The following is a 26,744-nucleotide window of genomic DNA, read 5'->3' on the forward strand; positions in this document are numbered from 1 at the left end:
GGTTTTATATCCCTATGTCTGTAGGAAGTATACTATGTTCATGCATGTAGTTGTTCCAGTCACTGCCATCACTGGTGTAATACCATTCATTTTAGTGGAGTTACCTCCATCTTGTAGCAGTATTAGGAAGGGTTAAGCATTCTTCTGTGATTCTGTAGTTCCCTGTAACCTCACATGAACCATATTGACTGTGGCTGGCTGTAGTATTTATTGTACTGAACTCTTTGCCAGCACAGCTTGTAAACCCAGACTATTTTTTGGTAAGTTATTTCCCCCTCCAGATTTCTTAATAAAGAGTGTGTTCCTTTTGAAAATGGGGCTATCTCGGCATGTAAGCATTTCATGAATGTCAGTGTACTATTTTAAGTTAACTTTAGGGCCAGAGATCAGAAGCTTCAAAAGGAAATACTTCAAGATTTAGCTGATGCTAAACAATTGAATGTGATGTGTTATGAAATAGAAGAGTTTCATCCATGTTTATCAAATAATTAGCCTATATGAAAACAGAGTTAGTAGTTTATTTATTTAGTATTTCCACTACCAGGAACATTTAAGATAATTCTTGTGGTGACCAAAACGAGGTCATTGGAAGCTGCTGATAAGTCCTCATGAAGATTTGTCTTGGATTTATTTACACTTTTAAACACTGGAGAATGTTTAAACAAACACCAGCACAAAATACAAATTGAAATAGAAACTGTGGAATAAAAACTTCATTTGTGCAAAACCTTATTCCACAAGAGTATGTGAGAAATATCTGCAGATTGCCAGAACTTGGTTCTGGACTAGTCCTGCACCAAAATCTATCTGACGTAAGGAGGCACCCTCTGTGCTGCCACGTTAGGGGGACTGGAATGACATGACTGACTGCCTTGCAGCTGAGGAATGGATTTAAATTCACACTGGTATCTGCCTTTATTTTTTTAAAACACTTCCCCCCCCATTCCTGTAATGCAAAAAGCCAAGAGGTTCAAAGTTTTTCTTTTTTAATGAGGATTCTGTTGTTGCCTTGCTTCCTCTGCCACTGTCAAGGACTAAATCATCTAGAAAAAAGTTAGTTAAAAACGAGGAAAGAGAACTCAATATATTAGAAGTGAGATGCTGAGCAGTGAAATGATACTGTGAATGTTTGAAGAGCTTTTTTTTTTCCCCCAATTGTCTGCATTTTCACAGGGACGTGTTGCTATGGGAAATGAGGTGGCAAATTTTGTCACATAATTCTTGTTCTCATCTGTTACTACAATACTTTTTTTTTTTTTTAGAAAAGACAGCTCATCAGCTGCTAATAGGCATGCAGGTGTCTTGGAGACAAAGTTGGTTTTGCTGTAGGAATAGATTTTGTGAATTCTTGTTGCTCCTATCGCAGCTTTTGGTTCAGTGGACAAAAATGATATTCTAGTAACAGCGTTTAAACTTCCACGTATAAGAATCAAGTAACAGCTTGATTGTCTCCAAAAAGTGAAAAGAATTTCCAATTTTTGTCTTGAATGCAGAAAAAAAAAAACCCTACCTCATTATTTGTCTGTCCATCTTCTTGCTGAGGATAGCTACACATTAACAAAGCCAGTCTGTTCTGTGTAACATGAGGTGTTTCGTGTGCCTGGCACTCCCCCTGCAGTTCAGTTGGGCATTTCCAAAGAGGATCGGTGCATTCGTATCGTTCATTCTTCAGCTGTTATATGCAATTGAAACCAGCTTTGCCAGAAAAAAAGCTTAAAAACTATAGCTGAGATTCTCTCGGTTTTGGTCCCTTCTTTCTTCCTCATTATTCCTGTGTGAACAAAATTTTGATGTGGTGCCAACTGCACATAATGATAGTGCATTCTAAGAATGTCCTTAAGCAAGTGTCAGGATTGATTTGCTGTGCTGTAGGACTGTGATACACTAATAGGTCATTGATTAGAAGTACGAGGGTAAGGTTTGTTATTAGCTGTTTTATTCATGTAAGCAAGCAGTATCTAAATAGCAGAATGCAATATGTTACCCAAATTATCCAAAGTCCTAAACTGTACATTTTGCAAACAGGAATTTAAAAATACATGCATGATGATTTCTAAGGCTTAGATGCATGGATCTATGCAATGCATATGCTTGTGTGTGTTCACATCCATGCATACGCATGTCTATACTCGTGGAAAACGTTAAAGTTAAAAACATGGTACATGCTTGTTAGGCATGGTTCAGGAGAATAGGCTCTCATGCTCAATCAGTATAAAGTACACTCTCCTATGCATTTTAGGGTGGCTTGCAGCATGGACAGCCAAGGCCAGATGCCTAAGAGAGAAAGTCAAAACATATCCTGATTGATAGGGACTTGGCTGTTACTTCTAGAAAGAGAAGCTAATTGGAAGCAAAACAGTGGACCAGTGCCAACTCTGCTACCAAAATACAGGGGAGAAGTATTAGCTACTATGAAAAAACAGCATTTAATTGTAATTAAAAATTAAAATTAAAAAAACTAAAAATTAGAAAACGTGACTTTGAAACAGCCAAAATATTAATACAAATATGAAGGTTGCTTGGTATCTGATTTTAAAGGCCTGACTGACAGATTGAAAGGTGTTCATGCTGTGTTGTTGAGGAGTGGGAGTTATTAGGGGGGAATTGTGCTTGAACAGGTGCATGAAAAAGCACTGCTTAGCCCACAGAAGACTCCTCTTAGATCTTATGTTGCTGTAACTGGATCATTGAAGTCTTCAGCTTGATATACTTTTCACTCTCTGTCCTGTTTTTCATAGCAAAGTAATCTGAGTTTGTGGCACCAAAAATAACTCTTACAACTACAGTTGATAAGCTGCTTCTTTTTGCTTACAAGAGACACTGCAGAAACTTAAGACTAAAACCTTTTAAACTGGTATATTGGTATAGGAATAGCACTAAAATACCTGTTTCTATTTTTTTTTTCTTAAATCAGGAAATGGCAAACATTTTGGCACAAAAGCAGCTCCGCTCCATTATCCTAACTGTAAGTATATAATTTTCAGCATTACTTTTCACTAGCAAAGAGAAAAGCTGGATTGAGTTTTGATGTGCTTAGGTTTTATATTCATATACTTTAATTGCTCTTTATATTTTGATACGTTTTGAAGCCTTTAATGTGCAAGATAAAGAACTCTTTATTGAGTGGGTTCAAAACTAATGATCAGAAAGCGTGTTTTCCCAGCCCAATAAATTGTTATTTCTTCATGACAATACAATACAATATAAAAAAAATAATATCTCAGGGGTTTTCTTCCCATCAAGAATGTGAACTTAGTTGTGAAGTCTAGGGAATGTCTGAAGCAGTTGTAGTAAGACCTTTGTGTTAATTTTTAGACCTTATGAAAACTATGCAAGCTGCACAGGGCTTTCCATTTTGCAAAATCAGCTTCTGTGTTTTTTGGTTCTACAGGTGACTCTGTACCTTCATATCAAGCTGTACACAATTTGTTGCCACTTGCACAAAGGAAGCATGATGTATAGCCTAGATTGAAGTTAATAAATGTAATATAAAAAAATTACTTTATCTTGGGAATTCATAGGGGTTTTGACATCAACCTTAGCATAGATTAGTTCTTCAAGGGAATAAAGTAAAGCTGTTCTTAAAAAGAGTGAGTTCAGTATCTGTCATGAGTTAGTATATAAAGCAGTATAAAGCAAAACCAAAGAGCAACAAATAAAAAACCTTTTCCCTTTCTCACTCACTGTCATTATTTTACTGATGCATGCTGAAGAAACAACAACAAAAAACTCACACACAGAAAACAGGGAATTTGTTTCATAAGGCATGTTCTTGCATTGCTTGTGATCTTAAGAAATTTGGTATAAGCATATGGATAATATTCTGAAGTGTTCATTACTGTCATAAAATGCTACTTCAGAAGCTTTTGGCAGATTTTTTTTTCTCTGAAGCTTCAGTGAAATATAGTTGCAGTTGTACTCATCTCCTACATGACTTCCCTTATGTCTTCCCTGCTGTGTTTAGTAACCTGGGTCTGTTTCCCCAGTAGCCGTTTGGTTTTAGACACAACAGAGATTTTTAAATTATCCACCAGTTTGGTAACTGCTTTGTGAATGGGATAATTCCGTATTGTGTGTATAGAGTATTATGCATTTCTAAGCCATCTTCCTCATGTAGATCGCTGTTGTCTGGTAGAGGTAAGACTGCCATGTGATGTTGACTCGAACAGCAGCAGTAGCACTGTTGTATCACTGTATCAGCTGATTGTGTTGGCATCTTGAATACTTTTCTGCTCAGGGAGCTACTCTCTTAAATATTTTTGAATACACTTTTTTTTTTTTAATATGGATCTCTAATGTTCTTGGTAAGGAGTTAATTCTTCTACAGAGTGGTTCCCTACTATTTTTCTTGTTTGTTTGTTTATGTTTATTTTGTTTTGTTTTGCTTTCACCACTTCTCACATATGCACAGGCTCTATCTAGTGGCTTAATGGAGAAGGTGTCAGTGCATTGTTAGTGTGAAGTCCCATCCCTTAAAATTTCTTACGAAGCCTATAGTTCATCTGAATACCTACATTGGTGGCATTAGTCTTGGTTAAATTTTTTTCTGGAAAATATAGCCTTCTGATACAGTGGCATTCACTGTAGTCTGTCTTTCTTCTACAGCATGTTATCAGGGCACAGAGGGCCATCAATAATGAAATGGCACATCAACTTTACGTTCTCCAAGTACTTACTTTTAACCTTCTGGAAGACAGAATGATGACAAAAATGGATCCACAGGATCAGGTAAATATCTGACGTGATCTTATTAGAACAGGAAGAAGTCGACTACTCACTTAAAGCTCTTCATGGAGGAAAAGACACTGCCAGGAATGCGTGTACAATCTCTTTCAGAGTGTGATGTTCAGTTGTGCTTTCTGTATGTCAAAAGATGAACTGGCTATTGTATTCCACATACAAAGGTACAGCAAAATGGCCAGGCCTTTCTCTTTAGTATGTAGTTTCATGAACTGAATTTGTTTTCATCCTGAATTAATGCTCTGAAGTGAAACTTTCCATTTTTATGCTTTTCAGAACCAACAGAGATGCATAGTCCTTAAGAGTACTCCAATGGAGCAAAAACGAATGTTTAAATCTAACACTCCAGAGTTGAACTCGGTGTTACAAGCAAACTCATTTTTGTCGCTGTGAACCTGTGCCATAGTTGTTCATCTTATTGCTCATTGTGTCCAGACACCAGTTTTAATACTATTTATTGTGCAAAAAGAGACTTCCCAAAGAGGTTTAAGTGTTAGTATAGAATCATTGAGAAATAGAGAAGATGAGTTTTATTTTTTGTGGTTCCTTTTTTAAGGCCGTGTACGAAGGGGAAGATGGCTTCATTTTTAAGAGGGAGTTGTGATATAGGATTTTGCTCTTCCTGTTTCTTTAGTTTGAGACGGGAAAGCTTGACTCTTAGGAGAATGTAAATGTAGTTACCTAGTGTATATCTTGATAGAGGGATTGAGACAGCATTATTTGTATTGATGGTAGGATAGTCACGTCCTGAGGCATTTCTAGTTATGTGTAACTGCAGCAAGTCCTCTCTTGCCCATTTCCTTGCCAATAGAAATGGGCAGTCGCCAAAAAGGTCACAGTGTTAAGCAATTTCAATGTAAGTCAGCAAAGTGCCAAAGTATCAGCTTGATTTGAAATTGTAGTGATCTCTTGGCGTCTGTGGTTTCATGACTGTGGTTAAAATTACGTGTATAGTTAGTGACTTTGCTAACATGAGTCCAGCTTCCGGAAGTCAACCCTTAAGCATCTCTGCATGTGAACCCTACAAATGCAAGACCTTTGGAAAATAAGAACCGTAAAGTCATTCTTGCTGACAGTCTTTGAGTAACAAGTAGAGAATTCATTTTAAGGTTGGGCTGTTTCAAAACAGTCTTTGTGGAAGTGATTATTAAAATGAGAGTTATCTTTAACGATTGTTTTTAACATTTGTTTTGACTCAGGCACAACGGGATATCATATTTGAACTCCGAAGAATTGCATTTGATGCAGAATTGGAACCTAACAACAGTAGTGGCAGTATTGAGAAACGCAAATCTATGTATACTCGAGACTATAAAAAACTTGGATTTATTGTGAGTATTTTTACCGTGAGTTATCACACATTGGAAATGGCTGAATGAAAATGTCTGCATGCATCTGTTGCAGTACATTCTCTGATCAGGCAAATATCTTACTTGATCTTCTGGCTGTTACCAACAGGAGATTTGCATCATTTTTTCTTCTTTTTGCAAATCTTTTTAACCCCAAATGATTGTTTAGCAGAAGTTAGGGTTCAGTGGAAGAAATAACCATCTGAGTTTGAAGCACAGTTTTGCGCATCATGCCATAATTAATTTAACTTAATGGAATCTTTGATGAACAAGCATTGTCTAATGGATCTGTGACAGACCTGTTAAGTTATTGTGCTCTTATTAATTGTGTGGATTGATGAGTATAATAAATCAAAAGTAGGTCTCTTTTATGGTGTTTACTTGTAGGACCTTGTATTTTACTTGCTTGTACTCCTTTCATCTGAGAGTAGGCTTATGGTTAGTATGCAATTTTCTTTCTCCTTAGATAAAATTGTATGCTTCACATCTTGCATGATTCATTACTTTGCTGTTGGCATGACAAAAATGCACTGAATATAGTACAGTAGCCACAGTTACAGATGGGGTGGTTTCAAACACTGGTACAAGCTCACTGTGCAGTTTATGTGCTTTGCTCAGTTCTGTGGCCTAGGGTTCAGTATTATCCAGTTTCCTTGTGGTTTTGGAAGGAGATTTTCTGGGTTCTCGAAGTTGTTTTCATTACTGATGAGTGAGGAAAAAATACTGCTGTATCAGTGCTAATGCATCTGTAGGAGTCTAAAGTAAGTAGAGGGAAGGAAAAGAACTTGGCATTTTAGAGTTGTAAGTATGGTAGTAAAGTCAGTCATTTGAGGAAGCTTTTGAATCTGTGTTTTTTGTTGTTGTCAACCAATCTGTTTTCAGCTCCTGTGTTACAGAAGATCGTTGCTATCCCAGCTTCTAAGCAATTCATGTCTGAGATGAGCAGAGGACTTTGGGCCCTCAAAGCCTAAAGAAAAACGCAGGCTCTGATTTAGAGATACATGGGCTGGATGTAGACCTTCTGGCTTGTGGTGAATGAGAACAAAAGTGGGGCCACACAGACCTTATGTCATAGGTGATGGAAAAATAACCACTGGCAAAGAAAGAAATGATGACAAACCTAGATTAGGGATGGGACAAGGGGGGAATGCTAAGGTGTAGTAAATTCATGGTGGAGCTGTACAAACAGAGATTATGGCATACAGGAGAATAAAATAAGTCAAATTTAACACAAGTGTTCTCTAATTGTGGCTGATCACTTTTGGATATCTGCTGTGCACTCAAGTTTTATCAGATGTTGAAGATGTGCAGCTCCCACTGCTGTCACTGGAATCTCTTAAGTGTCTTGCACCCCTGAAAGCCTTATCTTGCCTTGTTAAAGTTGGAGCTGAAAAACTGAGTATGTAGCAAAGCATCCGATATAAGCTGAACCAAGACTAGAGTGCAGGTCTTCTGAATTCTGTTCCTGCTTTTCTGCTGTCGAAAAGGACTAAATATCAGGCTAGCACTTGTACTTCCAAAGCTTTTGTTTGTCCCAGGGGATGGATATATGTCGATTCTGCAGAGCTGATTAACAGCAGTGCATTTGAACTGATTTTGAAGGAGACACTTGCTGTGAACCAAAATGTGTTACTACCTTATCTGAGTTTGCAGGAACTCTTGCTGTGTCTGTGCAGCAGGGACTTATCTTGATTATTCTCATTTGGGCTGTTCATTAGGAAGCCTACAGAGATCAACTGTTTTCAAGGGTTACAACAGCAGCGTTTGCTATGTAACTCTGATAGCCATCCAACGGGGAATGGGGATCAAATTCTACGAGGGAATGGGAGCTGAAATCCAAGCAATTAAGAAAATGTGGAAGGATAAAAAGAGGGAAAGGATAATGGAAGATAAGAAATATGGGAAAGTGAGCTTTTCAGAGCATTGTGACAAGGATCCCAAGGGGAGGCAGGTTATTCCACTAACAGAATGATGAAGTAATGCACAAATACTGAATGTTAATTCTAAATGTGAGGATAGTTATTCTGCTCTTGTACAGAATTTTTACTTTGGGCAGAGAATACAGGTCACACTACATATATAACATTTCCCATAGCTGAAAAGGAATTGAACTTTCTCACAGACTGGGGAAGAAGGGCCTGTTGTGGAGCTCAGGCTATGAATCTGACAGTATCACACACGGGATATGTCTGACTAGCCTCTAGTTAGCCTGGCTGCCTTCCCCTTCTCCTTTTAACTCCATTGCTAACGTGTCTATAATGCTTTTAAAAAATGAAGGTAGGATACATTAGCAAATGGAACTATTCTGTGAATACCAGGAAGTTTATCTCCCTCTTGTTTTGGATGTTTAACATAAGAGACCCAATCAAATGAGTGGCTGCTTTTGAGTGCTGTCTTCATTTGTTCCACTGGTGGTGGTGGTCAGAATGATAATTTCTTGAACTGATTAAACATTCTTCCTGAGGGGGAGAGCAAAACCATGTCTAGCCATCCAGCTGTTCCTGGACTGCTTGTTCTCTTTCTGCATGGGAAATGCAAGAATTCTATTTATTTCTCTCAGCCACATCGAAAAGTTTTGCCACATTGCAAATGTAATGTCAACAAAAGAGAAAGTCCAGATGTAGTTTCAGAAGTTTGCAATATCATTTGTAAAACTACATAGTTAGAAACCTATATTCAGTTAAAGAAACCACAAGGCCATTCCAGATGGTTGTGATGACCTGCGTGAAGTTTATTACAGGCAGAGATTTTCAAGGGAGACATTCTTGAGGAGATTTTTACTAAAACACCAACGAATACAGCAAAAGATGTCTTGACTAGGAGATGTAAGCTACTCTCCATCCTGTGAAACTATTTTTCTGAGTCAAGAGCAAATTAAATAGCCTGAATGTCATTTTATTTTGTTTTGTTTTGTTTTTCCAATCTTAAAATTTCTTTTGTCAGGAGAATCCCAACCAGTATTCATGTATGGTAGTTATTGTAGTAGAAGTAGAGGTTTGTAGACTTACAGATAATAATGTAATCTTATGTTAGAGGTATCTGAAAGATATCTCAGAAAGAAGTTGTAGTGAATGCTTTTAAATTTAGAGGCAGATCTGACCAAATTCAAAGAAATGTAAGAAGAAAAACTATTCAAGTATTTTTTTTTCCAAGTTTGCAGTGTGTAGAGCTTTTTTGTGAGGTTTTTGTTTGTTTGTTTGTTTGCTTAGACTTTGGTAACATATAAATTGTTTGCATGCATGTAGAAAGTCAAGATGGAAAATGATTTCTTAATTGTGCTGTATGTTGTGCTGGAATTTATTGGTGTAGAAAAATATAATGAGTGTTAGTACAGGAGATAGGAAGCCAGTCTGACAAAAAGATGATAATTAAAAGGGAAGTTCAGAATGGTCTGAAGTTCTTGTAAAGAAAGACCTGAGCTTAGCATTTAAAAAAAAAAAAAAAAACTAGTGATGGTGACGTAAGACTGAACATATGCTGCTGAAATCACCCAATGAAACAAATCTGGGAGACATCAAGAAAAGAATCACCAGTCATACACAAATGAGGTGACCTATTGAATCAGAGCATTAGAAGTATAATTTTATTCAGTGGTACAAAGTGCAAAGGTGTTAATTTAGGACTAGTGGCAATAATTTTTTGTCAAGCAATTATCTATTGGAAAAGACAAGGATGAGAGAGGTTGTGCACCATAGCTACTAAAAAAAGTCAAACGTTAGCCTAAAGTATATCTGGAAATGTAATTTAAAGCAGCTAAACTGTTAAGGCCATTTTCTGTGTTTTAGAGAATTTAACCGAAAGACAGCATTGTTTTAATTACGTATGTAGTGGTTTGTGGGCAGATTAAATTTAGGATGAGTACAGAGGGCAGACGAGACTTGTGCAGTGATTAGAGATGTGTCCTACAAAAAGTGACTTAAAAAGACTGGTTTGTTAAACCTACCAGGCTGAAGGCTCTGCAGCTATCACATTCATAAATACTGAGAGGGAAGAAGTCATGTGTAAACTAAAATGCAGTGATGGCAAGTAATTTAAGAGTTTGCTTTTTTTTATTTAATTGATAGGGACAAATTTCATTACTATTCTAATGATGGAGGTTGGTCCTTTATGAAAAGGATTATGTGTTATGTTTGACAGTGGTAGATTCAGGAAACAAAAGAAATTCTCAGCTACAGAATACTATTTTTCAGTATAGTTACCACCATTAGCTATGCTTTTTTGTGAGTGATGATCAAGAGCCTGCATGCCGTGCTCGTAAACATCTGCACCAGTGGGGGTGACCCCCCTGGCACTGTCATCACTGCCTCATTGTGCTCATGTCCATTTTTTGGTCTCCATAAATGTTCAGCAAGCATCCACGATTGTCAGTGGGTGCTTTCTCTGTGGAAAGATTCAGTGGCACACCTTTGCTTCATATGCACTCCATGTCAGGCACCATTTTGTTAAACTGCCCCTCTGTTGCCATCTGTCACACGGCAACAATATGTAACAGGATATTGGCAGGAAGGTTCAACCTCTACTGCCAAACCACCAACATCTGCCTCCGACACTGTGGGCCAACATAATAAAATATGAGGCATTGCTTTTACAGTTAATGTGTATATGCAACAAAGCTTATTTTAATTGTAAATATTTTTTCTTTTTTAAAGAAGAGGGTAAAAAAAACATAAAGTCAGTGGGATATGTGACCTTGTTTTTGTGACACTACTGCATCGCTCTGATTTGATGGCAGTGGCTACTGTTCTCAGTGAGCTCTCAAGGTGTTCGTCAGAGATGTTTGAAGAAATTTTACTCTTCCTGTACTACATCCTTGAAAAAAGTTATTCACAGATGTGCATGCTACCTGTTAGGTAGGTGGTGACATGAATAAGATGTGACTGTGAAGGGAGGGGTATTTCTCTCTGGTCAGATGAGGCTTATAAAGGTCTGGAAGAGAGACAAGATCAGATTTTTGAGGTGAATATCTCACTGCAACTCTATGCATTCCATGTGAAAATTTGCAGATAATGTATTTATGTGAACTGAGAATGGAGTTGCAAAGATAGCAAAAAATATCTTTTTTTAGCAATCTTGAAACACATTCTCAAATTCCTGTATCAAAACACATAGCAAGGCTGCATACGTTTCACTGTTCACAGGACTGTGTTTAGCCAGTGTACCAAACTGCGCACAATTATTTCCCATAACTGAGTCAGCACTGCCTTTCGCCCTCCCTGTTTCCTGATGTAAGCCCAGGCAGTGCTGATTGCACTACGCTGTGGGGTTGCTGTGAGTGATGGGTGAGTGCTCACTCAACAGGATAGAGCCACTGCCATGATGTGCAAGCTCTAAGGTTCTTAAAGCAGAGAGACAATTACTGTTTTTCTTTTTAAAAAAGAAAAATTGTTTATTTAGTTTTGTGCTTTTTACTTTTTTCTTATTTTGTACTGTTATTTTAAATTGTTGATGGTCCTCTTGAGAAGAAAGTCCAAATGAAGCATCTGGACTGGATCTTCCTGCTGAAGTTTAGCACTTGCTCCTTTCTCAACCAAAGTCTCGTTCTCCACAGGAACAGCTGCATCTGTGACTTCTTTTTATCCCTCCTCTCCGCCTGGGAGGGATGAGGGAGGGTGACAGGAAGGATGGGCTCACGGGAGCCTTGGCTGTCAAGAGAAGGATGATGAGGAACTGGAGGCTCCGTGTGAGCCCTGAGTTGGGGCTCTCCCTCCCAGCTAAGGGTAAACTTACGGGATCCTTGTGCCCCTGCGATGTTCAAGGCCCCTGGCAGTCGAGGTCCCTCTGCTGGACTCCTCCCACTGCCCCAGCACAGCAGCTCTGAAGATGGCAGTCCCTGCCCTGCCCTCTTCCTCAGGACTTGGTGAAGAAGAGATGAGAGGGCTTGGGAAAGGATGAGGGAGGGGGAAGTGAAGGAAGGGCTCGTAGGAGCCTTGGCTGTGAAAAGAAGAATGATGAGGAAATGGAGGCTCCATCTGAGCCTGCAGGATGGCTGTGAGCTGGGGCTCTCCCGGGTAGGGGCAAACTTACAGGACGGGAGGATCAGCGCCAGCATCGAGGCGGCCGTTTCGCGGGAGGTGGACGGATCCTGGTGCCCCTGCGATGAAATTTGGGGCATGATCTCTTCCTGACTGGCCTGGCGGTGACGGAGTGAATGCCAGACTGCCCCGCTGGAGGTGGATCCACTTCCATTAGGTCATCCTCCAGAGGTGGATCCACCTCCATGGGCTCTCCATCACTGTCAGGCGGGTCCACCTCCATGGGCTCGATGTCATCGCCCATATCCATCAGCCGCCTCTTCTTTAGAGGTGGATGCTCCATCCTCAGTTCTTGAAAGAAACACTCCTTGCGTATCTCACGAGGAGACCAACTGCCACTGTCTGTGTCCGCTCAGTGACTGAGGGAATGCAGGACAGTTGTAAGAAGGTACCAAGAGGGTCAGGGATGGGGGTTCTCAAGCACCCTGCAGCTGCTTGGAATGTACCAAGAGGGTCAGGGCAGGGCGTTCTCAGACACCCTGCAGCTGCCTGGGGTGGAGCTGTCCTGGTGCCAACAGTGGCAGAGTGGGAGCAAAGCATACTGATACCCTACAGACAGCCAAGGGAGATGTAATCGTTAAAAACCGTTGAGTTTCAGGGGTTGTATGGGCTGTCCTTTCCCATCCCTCAGCTCTGGCCCTGGAGCATGAGAAGGTGGCATCTCTTCTGCCCTCATGCCAAAGGAGAGGGGTGTGGAGGAGAGGGCCTGGCATCCTCTGGCTGGCCGCACTGGGCCTGCATTGGCGTGTGTTGGAGGGCCTGTGAGGTCCTTGGGGCCTGGTGCTGGGGTTTTCCACCTGGAGGATGGGAAGGCCGATTAGGGGTTGCTATCCTCAGCCTGTTCTCTCCTTGGCCACAGAATGGGTGGTTGAAGGTGAAGCCAGGCCCTCTGTGGCAGTGCCCAAAGAACAGCTGGTCATCAGTCACGTCTCCTGAGAAGTAGTTTGGACAGACTCAATCTCTGCTGTCTCTGGTATAGCGCTCTTGAAAAGAGAACTTAGGGGCAGGGGCACAGGTGTATAGGTGTCTGTCCCCCATCAGTTGATCCCTGTGTACCTCAAGCAGCATGAAAGTGTTTAGACCCTGTCATCAGGTGAAGTGGAAAGGGAGGTCTTTGTTTCCTGTGCAGTGACTGAATTGCAAATGATGTGCCAAGAGCATGTACAGACTGTTGTTGAACTAAGGCCGAAGTCACTTGTATTCACATGTCAGGTGATGGCTTGCTGTGCCTATGCTAACATGGTACCAGGTGATCCCAATGTGTTCCTTTCTCCTGGATGTTTCCAGAGTTTTGCTTTCCTGCCTTGTCTAGATGGCAAGAGATGGCACCAACTATTAAGCTGCCCAGTGGACTAACAGGGGCGGGTGTCCCCTCTCAGCCAATTCACATATTTTCTCCCTTTGGCTCATCCTTTTTCCTGAAGGCCTCTGGTACAGGTGGCATGTTTAGAAGATTGAATGTTGATGCTGTGGGTTTGATTCAGCCAAGTTCAGTTAAGATGGGACGCCCTGGGGAGGACAGAGACCTGCAGCCTCTCTGGGCACCAGTTCCACTTCTGAGCACCCTCATGGTGGCAGTCCTTTCCTTTTGTCTGACTGGGAGTTGTTAATTCTCCAGTGTGAGCCCAGTGCTCCTTGTCCTTCCAGCACTGAGCACCTGCGAGAAAAGTCATGGTTCACCTCCCATGCTCCCAGTAGGCAGCTGTCATTCATATTTTTGGTCAAATTCCTTTGAAAGAATTCTTCACTGCTACAAATGCAATGCTTTGGAAGGCCTGCAAGTCCAATTAAAAGTTGAAATGTTTGACTCGTTATCCAACCATCTTGCTTGTCTTGGTTGCATTGAGTGAAGAGTAATTATCTTGTGTTGCATGTTAAATTAATGGTTCCTATTTATTTCCACGTAAACTAGAACCAGTGCAACGAGCTCAATAACACTATTTTATACAGCACTTTCTCAGCTAAAAAATGCTATTTTTCAACATAGTCACTACTATTGGCTTTGCATTTTCATGAGCTATGAATAAGAGCCTGCATTCTGTGCTCTTAAAAATCTCCACCTGCAGAGGTGGTTGAGTTTTGTGTCCCTCCATTTAGCATAATTAATTTTTTTTTAGGAGTGTATGACTAGAAAAAATACTGAAATTCCCTTTACTATTGAACCAACAGAGTAAGACAGGGATGTAGATAGCGTTCATTCTTTCATTTTTTATTCTCATGACCTCTAGATGGTGATCTTCTCTGTTATTTGCAAACTTGTGTCTGAATTCCGTCATTCAGTTTTGAACCTGAAATTTTTCAGTATTTCAGAAGTAAGACATTTTATTTTATTCTTCAGGGTGAGTTTTGAAAGAGGAATGCAGATCATACATCCTTAGGTGTTATGAGAGGGTATATTTGTATCGTTGTCTTACTTTCAGTATTTGATCAACTTTTAAGTAGAGAGACATAGTTAGAGATTTCTATTACTGTATTTACTTTTTTTAAACACTATGTAGAAGAAGTGAGACCAAAATACTAACAATTTGAGGATCTGTTCCATTATTACTCTTTTCAAGAGAGTAGCATTTGTCTGTATAATCCTGTTGCTGTATCATACGAACAAGATCTAGGCACTGGGAATAACAGCCCTGGACCTCAAATAATACTGATTTTGAGTAAATGAAAATATCTAAACTAATGCAAAAGTTTTAAATGTTTATTTATTTTATTAATATTGTCTACATCAGTAGTGCAACACTACCACCTTGTTCTAAAAGCAGCAATATTTTTCTGCCTCGGCTATTGCCAAGTCTTTCTCCTGTTTTTCAGTCTTATCTTCTGCCCCACCACAGTTGTACTCCTTCCTTCAACCCTGCTCAAATGTCTGGTTTTGATGCTTTCCTCACGCTGTTAATGTGTGTCCCTCTACTTAACTTCTTTCCACTCAACTTCTGTTTTCTAGTCATAGCCTTTTCTCTAAGACTTTTCTCCAAGCCATGAAGATGGGGCAAAGGAAATCCTAGAACAGGCTGTATCTTCAGGAAAAAAAAAGGCTTGTGAAATTCAGCTTATCCTGTGTGTTTTAAAACATGGCCAAATGTAGCCTACATTGCAGAGAAATTTCAGGACTGGCCCAAGAATGAACCTTTTACTAAACTAGAAGTTGTTCTTACAGAGTCTGAGTGAGCCAGAGCTTTTCAACAGAATAGTTGTGTAAAAATAAGTTTAATAAGAGCAGTAAATTGTTTAATAAAGCATTCCTGAAAATTATGAAAGAATTTGCTAAAACTTCCTAAGGAATTTGAACCTAAGGATATGCTGGGTGCTCAGTCCTAACAAATTAGCTGTAAAGCATCAGAAATAAAAGAAAGTCTAAAAATGGAAAGTGTCAGACAACCCTGGGCTATTGATGGCACAGGCAGTTCTATGTGTAACAGTAGAACATATATTCAGAGAAAGAGTTAAACTTTATTTATCCGCACTGTGGGACTGATAATAAAATTTGGTTATTGAGCACTGTCTCAGTACGTTGCAAGTACTGTCAACACTAAAGAACTCTTGTCACAGACAATGAGGTTTTGTACCATTTAGAGGGATTCTGTAAATTGGTGACTGCAAAAACTGGTCGCTGTAATCTATAGGAAGCATCTTCTAATTTCTGTAATTTATTTGTGGCTTCTACGAGTGTGTTTTTTTTGTATCAACACTTTAAACTTTTTTTTCCTTTTCTTCTATGTTAGCACAGTGTTTGTATGGCCCTACAGCGAGGCACACCAGGGAACTTCTCTCACTGGAGCCATTCCTCTTGGCTAGTGTTTTCGTAGCGCAGCCTCTCCTCTTCTGATTTTCTATTTGGTTGTGCTTGTGATAGAATGAGGGTGTTAGCAGGAAGAACCAGTGGGAGTTCCCAGTTATCATACTGTATGAAAAGTTGAGTAGTATATGAGCTTGTCCTGTACATTTACCCATGCTGAGCTGAAGCTGCTGTCAGTTCCTAATTAACAATTCAGTATTATTTTACAAAATCAGTAAGGTAACAGGAGTGTCTTATTTTTTTTTTTAATTGGGAATGAGCTGCATCTTCAGCTTCAGTCTCTGAGAGAGAAGTGAAGTTATTGAAGTGTAATTATAGGTTTGGGTTGTTTTGTTGTTTAGGTTTTTGTTTCTTTTGGGAGAAAACAAAAAATCCAAATCATCTTACTCCGATAGTAAGATCCTGTTATTGTGTACAATTAAAGAATTCAAAGGGATAAAATAAATTTGTGTTAACAGTGTGCTTTTTAAAGCTTACTAACCTTTGAATCAAAAAATAGTTACAAACTTTCTATGGGGAATTGTTTTGAGAAAAGCATTTAAAAGCAGAATAAAACAGCAGAATGCTTTGGAGTTTGTGTTATTCCTAAACTAAGAATCTACATTCCCAGCTGAGCAAACCACAAGTAGGGGTACTGAAACCTGTACTAGGAAAGTAAAAAACAACAACAAAACAGAAAAACTCTTAAATTACAAGGAAACACAAAGGAGGAAGGAAATATAAGTGAATGATTGATGATACCAAGCATGCAACTATGGGTATTACTACTCTATACCAACATTTGGAGGTGCTACAGTTGATAAGCCCAGATGCTAATTTTATAGTTAGAATTCCCAAAATGTTATGGAGATGATGCAGTCTAATTTTTTTTTTTTAATTTCTACTTAAAAACAAAAAACAAACAAACAAACAAAAAAACCAAAAACCAAACATATCTGCATTACAGTCGTAGAAAAACAAAGGAATATTTTATTTTTATTACCTTAATATTTTAGAATATTGTACAACATGCAGCTCTGTACTGTAATATCACAGAACATTTTCTAAGCGAAGACTTAGATCTTTTTACAGCAATACGAACTGTCAGGACTGTTTTCTTTAGTACTTTAGTATTAAACCATCACCTGAGGATACAAATCCTGTGTTTAAACATTACTGTGTTTATATGGCATGACATTATTTGGAGTATACTGAACCTTGTTTTAAAAGAAAGCTGCTACTGAATTTATAGAATCACACAGCAGAGGGCAACAGCATCCTACCAAATGTACATTGATCACTAAAGTTGCTGAACAGCTCACTTGCATAGCATCACTGAGATGAAAATACTAGAAATAGTATCTAGAAATACTAGAAACCACTGTTTTGTGCTGTAAATTCCCGTTTTTGAGCTGAATGCCAGCAGCTGGTTGCTGTTTAGCCTAAATGATACCTTGGGGAGAATGAAGTTAATTTTTTTGGCTTGCATATTACAGTTTCTTGTAAAACTGTAAGCACAGTTTCTTTTTGGTCTACCACGTACCGGTATCTTTTCCCTTTGAAGTACTAGTTTGTTCCTGCGTCCAAGTGTCTATGCAAGACTAATTAGCACAAAGATAGGGGTGCTTTCTTGCAGTCTGTTTTTTTTTTTCAGCTATCTCTGCAGATCTGTAAAACCTGAGATTTTGAACATAGCTAAAGAGCTAATCAAAAAACCTAGGTTTGATTTGCAGAACATGGCCTGAGTTGACATTGTGATCAACACAACAAAATATCACTGTCACAACACCTGAAAGGCAGAAACAGTGAAATCTTTGAGATGCCATACACATTTACTCTTATAGCTACCATAGTGCTGATGGGAGCCCACAGGTGTGCGACCTACTGCATCCCATCCCATCAGCACAGTTTTAAGTTTACTGGTTACTGTAAAACAAGTATTCCATGATGTCATGGCATGCTGTGTTTTCAGTACTAAGCTGTGGAAACCTGGGACTGATGGAATTAGGATTGCTGCATGTTTCTTCTTGCTGTTGTTTGAATGAAGTGCAGAAGGCATGCTGAAAGTCCAGTCTCTGCACTGACATCTAACTTTGCTGAGTCCTTCAAGATTAAGGTGTGGCTCTGGAAGATATTTTCCTGGTATAACTCAGAGCAGGGTAGCCCCTAGGACTAGTGTTTGATCGACAGATTTCTTCTGTGTCACCCTTCCCTGGGAAGGAAGTCCTGGGGTGAATGAGCTGAGACTGTATAAATCAGTCTTTATTTTTTTTAATTCTTTTTGGATCATTTCGTACTTCATATAAATTTTAGTTGGAGGAATAATCCTTTAATCGATTTCTTAATGACAGATAGAGTGCAAAAATTTAATTTTTTTTAACTTTACAATATTTTAAATGGTGAAGTTGTAAAATAAAGATCTTAAAATGCTTTTGATTAAAAGAATACGCCTGTTCTCAAGAAAATCCATTTTAAAATGTACAGATCCTAATGTACAATTAGAGTCAACAGAATATTGCATTTCTTGCATATGCTTTTTGTATATTACTTGTGATTACACTATTGTGAAATCTTGTCACTCACTCACTGTATATATCAGTTATAAACTCCTGGGGGCAGGCATGCTCCATTAATTTGGATGTGGTGGTGCTGAGGAGTTTGAGTGTCGTGTCTGTGTATCATTACAGAAGAGTTGTCTTACATCTACTGTTTTCAAACCCCTTCTCTTAGAGCTGGATCTTGTACTTCTTGTTACTTTGTACTGTGCATCCCTCAGAATTTGCAAACAAAAGAAATAAGTTTAAGAAACAGGCCCTCAAAGACTAATCAGACATAATGAGATTGTTTTTCTTTTGTAGTATGGGCATTGTCTGATTCACCGAGGTGGCTGATTGCCCAACAAACACTTGCACAGTAATAATGTTAGCTTTGTGAAACGTTGTAAATTCTATTTAGTGGTTGTTATTACAAATGCTTATTTTACTTTAAGATTGTGCAATTTTCCAATGTCTGCATGTATGTATATAAGCGTATATATTACCTATATGTACATGCTGCTTTGCTCTTCCCGTATCCCATTGCTTGTGCCTTTTTTGCCTGATGTAAGATTTAAGAGGTACTTAGCAATAAAGCACACTAAGTATTTTAATTTTGTTTAGTTATGGAGAATTACAGTCTAGGTAAGAGATTCTCTTTGAATATGCAGTTTCATTAACTCAGGCCCGTACATGAATTAAGAGATGATGAGAAGAGCTACTCATTTGGGAATAATTGACCTTTTTTTTTTCCTCTTTGAATTAAAACTGTCCCCATATCTGAATTCTGAATCTTTTGATTGTTTGGTATTACTTGTTACATAGCCCCTACACAAAAGTCAATGCTATATATTCCTTTAAAAACTCCTTAATTCTTTAAATCTTCCTCCATTTTGGTGCAACTCCATTCTATTTTTGGTATTGATCTGGAGTAATTTAGAAGTATAGCAGAAAAGTGCTCAGGCCAGGCAAAATTTAATACATTTTGCAGAGCACAGCTGCAGCTCTTCACATTTCCCATTCCTGTAGAGGGGCGCAAAGGAAAATGGAAGTCAGGTGAACTGAAATTCCACAGCAAAAGGATCTAGTCTTTTTTTTTTTTTCAGTTGCCTTACTACTGAAGGCAAATGAGATATGTTTCAGTATGAGCATATGCTAACGTTGTTTTAAGACAGAAGCATAGACTCAAAGGTTTTAAGAAGTATTGGTCCTATTTTCCAAATCCTTCTCTTTTGGCATCTACAATGCCTGTTTTTGTTTGTTTTTTTTTTTTTTTATTTGAGCAGTAGGAAAATTTGGCTGTAGAAAGCCTGTTTGCCTAGGGGTCTTAGGTCCAAAACCAACTAAAATATCATAGATGTTGACAGTTTATTTTACTATAGGGTAGTTTTTGGCTTATCTTCTGTAGTTCCTGAAAGGTTGATCTGGACATAGATGATAAAAGAAGAGTCTGTGCGGGATCCACAGAGCTCTGTAGCAGCAGCAATCTTTTTTTAAATTGTTGGATTGTGGGTCCGTATGCCTAGCCACGGATGATGTTTCAGCTCAATTCCCTGGGTTTTAAATTTTGACAGCTGTTGTATCTGGCTGACAGGCAATAAATAAATACTCATGGTTGATTCGTTTTGAAGTGGAGTTTTCTCAGACACAGAGCTGCCTTATCTCTCAACCCTTATTTGAACTAAACACAGGCTGTACCTTTCCCCTTCACTTGGCAGTAATTTTAGGTAGCTTGCTTGGAAAAGAAAAATCTGAAACCCTTTTACAGAAAACCCTAAAAGGAGTGCAAGATCTCTCCCAACTTTATTCTGAGATTCTTGATACTGGGTTTAGGTTCCTGTCAAAGCTCACTGTTCTCAAACACCGCAGCATGTCAGAACACAGTGATGTCCTCAGCATTGTCATTAAGTTCTACAGGAAGTGTAATTCACTTCAGTGCTCAAGAGGAGCACTCGTCGTTTGTTCTGCAGTTGTGCCATTCCTCCATACCAAGCATCGTATCCTTCACTGGAGCTGATTGTTTTTGTGGTAGGAAGGATCCTATTCATACTTTCATTCAAGTATTCTGAGTGATAATGTATGGGAGAGGCAACTGCAGCAATTAAGTAAGCTGCATCCCACGTGGGTTTCGTCTAGATACACAGCCTCAGGAAAATTGTAATGATTATTTTTCCCTTGATTTTACTCAAATCCTTATAATTTAAGTAACTTTTCTTTCTCTTTTTAGGAAATCAGAACTGAAAGGTGTTTCAATCAGTGTGCTTTAATCACAGAGGCAAATGTTGTGTCAGAGAGGTCAGGTTTAGATGAACTTACCAGAATGGTAAACAAGTGAAAAAGATGCTCTTATCATAGTCTTATTCTTAAAAGACTCTGACACAGGAGGCCCAAGATTTGGCAGAACTTGGCTTTGAACCTTCCATTTTATTTAATAAAAAGGTCTGGAGATTCTTTTTCATGTTGGTAGGCTATGCAACTTGCATGTTTTGGCCATAAGCTAAAATTAATATTTATGTACACTTGTTAAACATTTTGTATCATTTCATTAGCATTTAGATAAAATGCCTGTTAAAAAGCTCTGAATTGCTCCTTACTGAGTAGACTTTGAAGCATCAGTCAGGACCATTCATGCTTGTACACCAGCATATGAACAGTGCCAGCCATTGTGCTTAAATAATAAAAGTCACGGTGTACCGTACTCATCAGGCGTGAAGCTTACCTGAGCTGAAAAAAGGCTTTTCATGCCTAAATTGGACTTGGCAACCTGAAGTGTAACTAATCTACACATCTCATAGTGTTTGCAAACAGACAGAATTACTCAGGTGGATTTTGATTGTGCTACATCTGGCTTCCCATTAGCTGAAGACATTTAACCTGTGGTTATTTTTAATAGTCAAGTTTAAATGGTTTATCGTTTTTCTTACTATTCCTACTAGCACTATTCTCAGTATTTTCTTACGTGACTATCTTCTTACTAGTTTGATAGTTGTTCTGTTGGTTATCGTTTTTCTTACTATTCCTACTAGCACTATTCTCAGTATTTTCTTACGTGACTATCTTCTTACTAGTTTGATAGTTGTTCTGTTGGTTAGGATGATTCTGGTAAGATTAAACCAGTCAATTCCTGTAAAAAAAAAAAAAAAAAAAAGCTCCAAGGTCATGAAAAGGTCTACATTAATAATACCATTTCTGTCTAAGATGGGGATGCTCCATACCCATTTATCCCAGTATACTTCTTTACTGCTGTGGTTTAAATAGCACAAAAATTGTTTGCTGGCCAGGAGATAGGTAATGTAGTTCCACCTCTCTCAGAAGTCAGGATGTAACTGAAAAATTGTTGCTCTTAGTTACAATTCATCTGCCTGTGCTGTAGGGAAATGTGCCTTCACTCTTTCAGATGAGCCCCCAGAAGATCTTTTGAGAACAGTCCCAAATTCACTTGAATGAGAGCTAACTGGTCTAGCTCATGTCCAACAGAAGTTCCATGGGAAGCAGACTGACTTTGTCCGAATGAATGAAACAAGAAATCATGCAGTGTCCACTCAAGGGGCTGCTAAATGCACTGGCAATCTCAAGTGTAGAGTAGCAATAAATCACTATGACTTTTAACTTCTCAACTCTGTCTAGCAAGTGGAAGTTTTACTCAGTTTTCAGTTATTCTGAAAACTCAATGGATACTGGGAGATGATCTGGTGGTAATTTCCCATACTGAAAAAAATGCTATTGAAATGAGTGGGTCCTGCTGATTAACTTCTAACATCCCTGATGTCTAAAGTGCATAACCTGTTATCACTTGATAACTTTGTCCAGAAAACATAAAAGAGTCAGCCTTTGAAGTGCAAAACATCTATCCAATATTAAGTGTGTCACTGTTAAGTAAGATGAAACCTAAAAGGAGATTGTCCTGCATTGGACGAGATGTGATTACTCAATGTAATTGCATTCATTTCAGATTCTTTGAGGCTTTCAAGCTGTTTCCCTTCTCCTTAGGGCTTAAGATCTTAGAATCCAAAGCATTAGCTCCGTGTAACTGTAAAGCTGCTATATATGTACTTATAAAATACAAAGGATTATGCAAGAACTTTGTCTTGCTTACAACATGTGATTTATTCATGCCTGCAAATGTGCAGTGCATGTATTTCCCCGTGCTCTGTTATGCATTATCAGATGATACTAGCTGACTCTTTTTATGCCACTGTAACATTCAGATTTTTTTAGTTCGGACCACTGTAGACTCAATTCATGACTGGGACAGGCTTCTGGAAGTGACATGTGGAGCAGTGGTGCTTTACGTTAAATTACATAGTAGTTTAGTGAATCAAGGGAATACAATATCACATTTTGAATTTTTTTTGTTTAGAGGACAAATGATGTGCTGGTTGCATATACAATTTCTCTGCCATTGTGTAGGTAGGTCAGTTTGGTATTGGTGAGTTCAAACTTGATCTTGACAAACATGATTTGCAAGTTTTGTGAAAACTGTATCCAGTAGAAATATACTGCAGTTCCTTAAATGTGCAGAGGGATGGGTTTGGTATGTGACTTAAATGACTCACACTGAAATTATCTTAAAAGATTTTCTGCATATTCTTTAAAAGATGTAACAGCTGCTGAGCTTGCAGACATCTAACTTGAAGTATATACCTGTTTTAGTATACATGTATATATATATTAATATTTTTTTAATTCAGAGATCATCCAGACAGAATTTCATTTTATCCTGGAGTTGTTCTGGAAAATTTAAAAAGGTGGCCAAAAAAAAAAAAAAAAGAAGAAGAAGAAGAATATATGCATATTTAAATAACTATCAAGGGGAAAAACAAATCGTTGTTAGTCCTTGCTTTCACTGAATGGATAGAGGTTGGAAATTCCCAAGTCACTGTTAGATCTCATTAAATTAAATGATGGAAGTTGTATGCATCATCTCTTTGAATACAGGGCTGTTAAATAAAACAAGAAGATTACTTCCTCATTAAAAATTTTAGCTGACTAACTCTTCACATTTTTAATGTAGTATTTTTTCATATTTGTAATTCTTGTGTAAGTGAACAGATGGGAACCTTTTGTGTGGAAAACTTCAGGAGCAGTTAGAGAAGGGATAAATTATGAGGTTGTGTCCTCACTGATTCTAACATAAGTTTTTCAATTCATGTTTCAGTGAAAATATAATGTAAAATGTTCCTTCCTTCCTTCCTAATTCTGAATTCAGATTGAGCAAAAATCCATGTATGTATTGCTGTAATTTATTCATATGACCGAAGGGAGATTTTGGCGTACGCACTCCAGTGGTTTAGATATGCTTTCCTTCTTAGCCCACAAAACAGTGGTTTAGATATGGAAGAAAGAGGAAAATAAAAAAATGCAAGTAATTAAAGATGGGAGAAGGTGATCGCTGTCCTTTGCACTGTCTTCATAGAAAGATTTTGCTTTTTTCTGAGTTCTTTTATCACTGGTTCTTCTATAATCCACATTCCTCCCTGGGAACTTCTGGAGTGTTTTTGTCATACAAGCCTGCAGAAAGGAGATGCACAGAGTAGTGTTTCACCTGAGCAGCTTTGGGATGGGGAAAACAGAAGTTTGCGCTTGCACTGAACAGAGATTACTCTGTCTAGCAGTGGCTGCAAGCAGCATTCAGGACTAATTAGCATAACCTGGCAACTGATTTACATAGCTGAACATAGCACTGATGAATAATTTCTCATAATATTTGTCAATTTTTTTTCTGTCAATATTTGTCAAGACAAAAATAAAAAGTTTGTACCTTTGGTAGACTGTGAATACAGGTAAAGAAATGGTTTCTGTGCTTCAGCATATAAATGTGGAAGATACTGTTAGGATTAATACAAGGAACTAGGGGAGCTTATTCCATTAGCTGTTATCTACAGACAGTACACCATTACTGTGATTAAGCATCTCAGTGTGAGCACACATTCTTACAACTGAAATCTATACATCCCTCAGAGATTGCTTGGAAGCCAAGAGTGAGACAGTGGAGCCATTCAGGACAGATAGAGAGGAAAGCTTTATGCAACTAGGACTGTGTGATAATGCTAAGTTGTCTCATTATAATTCCTACACTGGAATTTATCCAGAATAATCGTAATCTTGTGAAATGTGCTACATTATTATTATTATTATTATTATTATTTATTAATGGCATAAGCAGATGTAATTTTAGATTTGCATCTTTTCCAGAAGACCAAATTTTCATTTTCACTGTACCCTGCTAAGCTGGCTAACAAATTCTTTGTGGTTTTGGTATGCTAACGTGCGCAGTGTAAGAGAGTAAGCTGTTAAATACTGCTCAGACCCTGAAGCTGAAAGATAGATTTCACTCAGTCTAATGGAAAAAAAATAAAAATGACCTGAAAAATTGTAGGTGACAAACCTGTTTCCTTTGTATTTCTTGGCTTTTTATAAAGAGACAAATGCAATAGACTTTATACTAAACAGATGTAACTAATTTGCCTGAAGTGTTGTTTTCCATATATTTAATAAATAATGTTGTAGGTGTTTGCATTCTTCTAAATTATTCACTACAGCATTTTAGATAATTCAGCTTTATGTCTCATTTCTAAACCCACTCTCAGTCAGTTAACATTTCAACTGCAAACATTCAATGTGTTAAGAAAGGAATGATTTTAGGAGGGAGGGAGAAGGAAGGAAACAAATCAGCTTGCATTCTTTTTGTTTTTGAAGAATAATTGAAGATAATGTATTTTTCAGCTGGCTTATCTCCAGCTATTTGACTTAATGGAGTTGAATATCAAGCCCTAGTTATCTTGGGATCCAAAGTGACAGAAACTTTTGAAACAACTGAAAATAACTGCATATATAGATTTGACTCAGGAAAAGGTAATGTGTTGGAGATGGCTTTTCCAATTGAACAGATAAAACTAATGATGATGGGAAGAGACCAGATGAGCCCTTGTTACTAAATGCAGTGAGATTTCCATTTGTTTTTGTCAATGTTTCTGCATAATTTGAGATGCTAGAATGGGATGAAGGAAAGAGCTATTCAGACAACACTGGGTCAGAATTTTTTTTCCGTATCCAGCTTTTATTTCAACACTGTTTGTGAATACGCATTGTAAATTATAAAATGAGTGCTGATGTTCTAATAGCTGTAGAAAGGTAGCTGGGTCTTAATATTCTGTGCTTGCCAGTATTTATCCAACTATATTCTGTCTGTGCTGTAGCATGGCGATGAAGAGAATACATGTAGCCCAAAACTGAAGTTCTACCTGGAAAAGGTATTATAGAAATGGTGCCTGTCAGGTTCCCTGTTGACGGCTTCTCAACAGCTTTCCCAAGGAAATGTGCTCATGGTGAGGCTCTGGTGGTGTTCCCCAGGACTTCATGCCCGAAATGGGGAAGACTTCAAATGTGTAGGAGGTCCTACCAAGGTGTTTATGCTGGGGCATTGACAGGAGCTGGGGGAGCGTTTGTGTGCCTGCCAGACCCAGCCTCTCAAAAGAAGCACTTTCTGGAATGCTTGAGAACATCAGAAAGGGAAGTTTTCTCCCAGAAACTGAAGTCTGTTATGCTTGTCATCTTTGAGAAATGGTCTTGTACCGATCGTAAAAGTGTTCTGGCTCATAAATGTAACTTGTGAAAAATGGAAGGTTGAACTGGGGAAATAGCCCTAAAGGACTTCTGTCCTCTTCATCTGAGTGGTGAACTGATACAAGTTAAAAGAAAAAAAGGCATATGAGTACTTTGGAAAGCACAGTTAACTCAGTAAGCATTTATTTTCCAAGTTTGACTACTGCTTTTCTACTGCATAGATATTTCCCCCATAAAAATCTAGGATTGGAGGATCTTCTCGATCCTCCATTACGAAGTAGCGGACTTACGATTGTATTGCTTGTCCTGCTGCAGGGAACTGGTGTACATGTAAAGTGAATAGACTGCATGTGCTATCCTGATCCCCAAATTGTTGTCTGCTTTTAAAGTGACAGTAGGCATCTTGATGAATGATTTTCGCTTTCTAATATTCTAATCTTTTATGTGACTATGAATTATTGACTGGCAAAAACCAACCCATATATCTAAAGATAAAACAGACAAGAGAGTGGAATCCCACATTTCTACAACTTTATGGTCTTGCAGAATCAGTGGGAGGAAAAGTAGTCAACCTGTGCTTTTGTCAGTGAGGTAGGTGGATCTGACCCTGAGTACACTGCAGAAGCAGACTGACAGAAGAAGAAATCTGTGCTAATCTTTGGCATTGTTACATAGTCAGTTTTATGAGCAAATGCACTTTTAAAGTCTCTCAAAGCTGAGTCTTGCAGAATAGAAGTATCATCACAGA

General features: G+C 38.4%; 1 protein-coding gene and 1 long non-coding RNA gene across 9 annotated transcripts in view; one reads left to right on the forward strand and one right to left on the reverse strand.

Annotated features, from left to right (window-relative positions):
* Nucleotides 1–26,744, forward strand: part of ELMO1 (engulfment and cell motility 1) — a 302,503-nt gene that overhangs the window by 109,227 nt on the left and 166,532 nt on the right. For all 8 annotated transcript variants that reach the window (XM_021385868.1, XM_021385867.1, XM_021385872.1 and 5 more), the window contains 3 exons: nt 2,915–2,965; nt 4,606–4,728; nt 5,940–6,071. In XM_021385868.1, coding sequence (XP_021241543.1) covers nt 2,915–2,965; nt 4,606–4,728; nt 5,940–6,071 — 306 coding nt within the window. The remainder of the gene's footprint in view (nt 1–2,914; nt 2,966–4,605; nt 4,729–5,939; nt 6,072–26,744) is intronic.
* LOC110393239 lies at nt 11,491–15,037 on the reverse strand. Its single transcript, XR_002434898.1, has 3 exons — nt 12,114–15,037; nt 11,817–12,020; nt 11,491–11,731 (listed from the first exon to the last, which is right to left on the reverse strand). It is a non-coding gene; the product is annotated as an uncharacterized LOC110393239 (long non-coding RNA).

The sequence above is a fragment of the Numida meleagris genome, chromosome 2 (genome assembly GCF_002078875.1).
Source record: "Numida meleagris isolate 19003 breed g44 Domestic line chromosome 2, NumMel1.0, whole genome shotgun sequence".
NCBI lineage: Eukaryota > Metazoa > Chordata > Aves > Galliformes > Numididae > Numida > Numida meleagris.